Here is a 1,192-nt window from a genome sequence, read left to right as displayed (position 1 = left end):
GGAGCATGTTTAACAAGGTCGAGGGGTGCTGATGGGTTATGTCAACTTTCAATGTCAGGGCAGCTTGTTGGGTCTTACCCTGATATTTTACCTTGAACGTAAGCACTGGATGTTGCTGCCCCCCCCACCACAGGACGAGGATACCACCAACTACGATGCGTTCAAGGAGTGGGTCGGCGAGGTGCCAAGAGCGGCTAAGGGCGCAGCTGGCAAGCGCAGGCGGGGTGGCGGTGATGACGACGACCTGGGTGCGAGGTCGGGGTGCAAGGTTGGAAATAAACGGCAGAAGGGGAACAAGGGCGCAGGCCGGGGCAGGGGTGCAAGCAAGGGGACCACCAGAGGTGCGGGGAAGGGCGGCGCAGGCAAGGGAGGGCGGAGGGGGCGGACAGAGGAGGGTAGCTCGGAGGGTGGGTCGGATGCTGGTGAGGAAGAGGTCCTAGCCGCTGGCGCTGGGGAGGAGTCCAGCTCGGAGGACCCGGGCAAATATAGCAAAGCTAGCAGCAGCAGCAGTGGCAGTGGCAGCAGCGACAGTGGTGGAAGTGAGCAGTAACATGGCAGCAGTGATGAGCGCTTGGGGGTGCACACACCAGGTCGGCCCCAGGCAGGATGGGACATACCAATCCCAATAGGTGCCGGTACATGTCATGCATCGGGGGTTTCATCCGTAGGAGTAGGCACGAACTCTGCAAGTGGTGGTGAGACTCCTTGGCGAGCACTTGCTGGTGGTGAGACTCCTTGGTGATCCGGAACCGCCGCTGGCACGCGTGGTGGTCGAGGGCGTGGACACAGCAGCGGCAGGAGAACTGGGCGCGGGACAGGGCGCGTGGACAGCAACACAGGCGGTGGAGCCGAGGAGGCATTGGTGTATGGAGAGAACGATGCAATTCAGGTGAGGAGTGTTTGCTCGTTTCCAGACTGCTTGCAACCAGGGCTGCCTTGTAACCCTTTTGGAACCTGGGGAGCATGTTTAACAAGGTCGAGGGGTGCTGATGGGTTATGTCAACTTTCAATGTCAGGGCAGCTTGTTGGGTCTTACCCTGATATTTTACCTTGAACGTAAGCACTGGATGTTGCTGCCCCCCCCACCACAGGACGAGGATACCACCAACTACGATGCGTTCAAGGAGTGGGTCGGCGAGGTGCCAAGAGCGGCTAAGGGCGCAGCTGGCAAGTGCAGGCGGGGTGGCGGGTG

The 1,192-nt window shown here is 60.3% G+C and overlaps 1 protein-coding gene across 1 annotated transcript in view; it reads left to right on the top strand.

The window, feature by feature from the left end:
* VOLCADRAFT_99176 (uncharacterized protein) overlaps positions 1-1,192 on the top strand; it is a gene marked incomplete at both ends in the record, with an annotated part of 6,823 nt that overhangs the window by 4,635 nt on the left and 996 nt on the right. Inside the window, 3 exons of the mRNA XM_002957968.1 lie at positions 134-341; positions 777-889; positions 1,092-1,189. Coding sequence (XP_002958014.1) covers positions 134-341; positions 777-889; positions 1,092-1,189 — 419 coding nt within the window. The remainder of the gene's footprint in view (positions 1-133; positions 342-776; positions 890-1,091; positions 1,190-1,192) is intronic.

Source organism: Volvox carteri (assembly GCF_000143455.1).
Source record: "Volvox carteri f. nagariensis unplaced genomic scaffold VOLCAscaffold_83, whole genome shotgun sequence".
Taxonomy (NCBI): Eukaryota; Viridiplantae; Chlorophyta; class Chlorophyceae; order Chlamydomonadales; family Volvocaceae; genus Volvox; species Volvox carteri.
The sequence above is the reverse complement of the archived record's forward strand: the minus strand, read 5'-3'. Positions and strand labels throughout refer to the sequence as shown.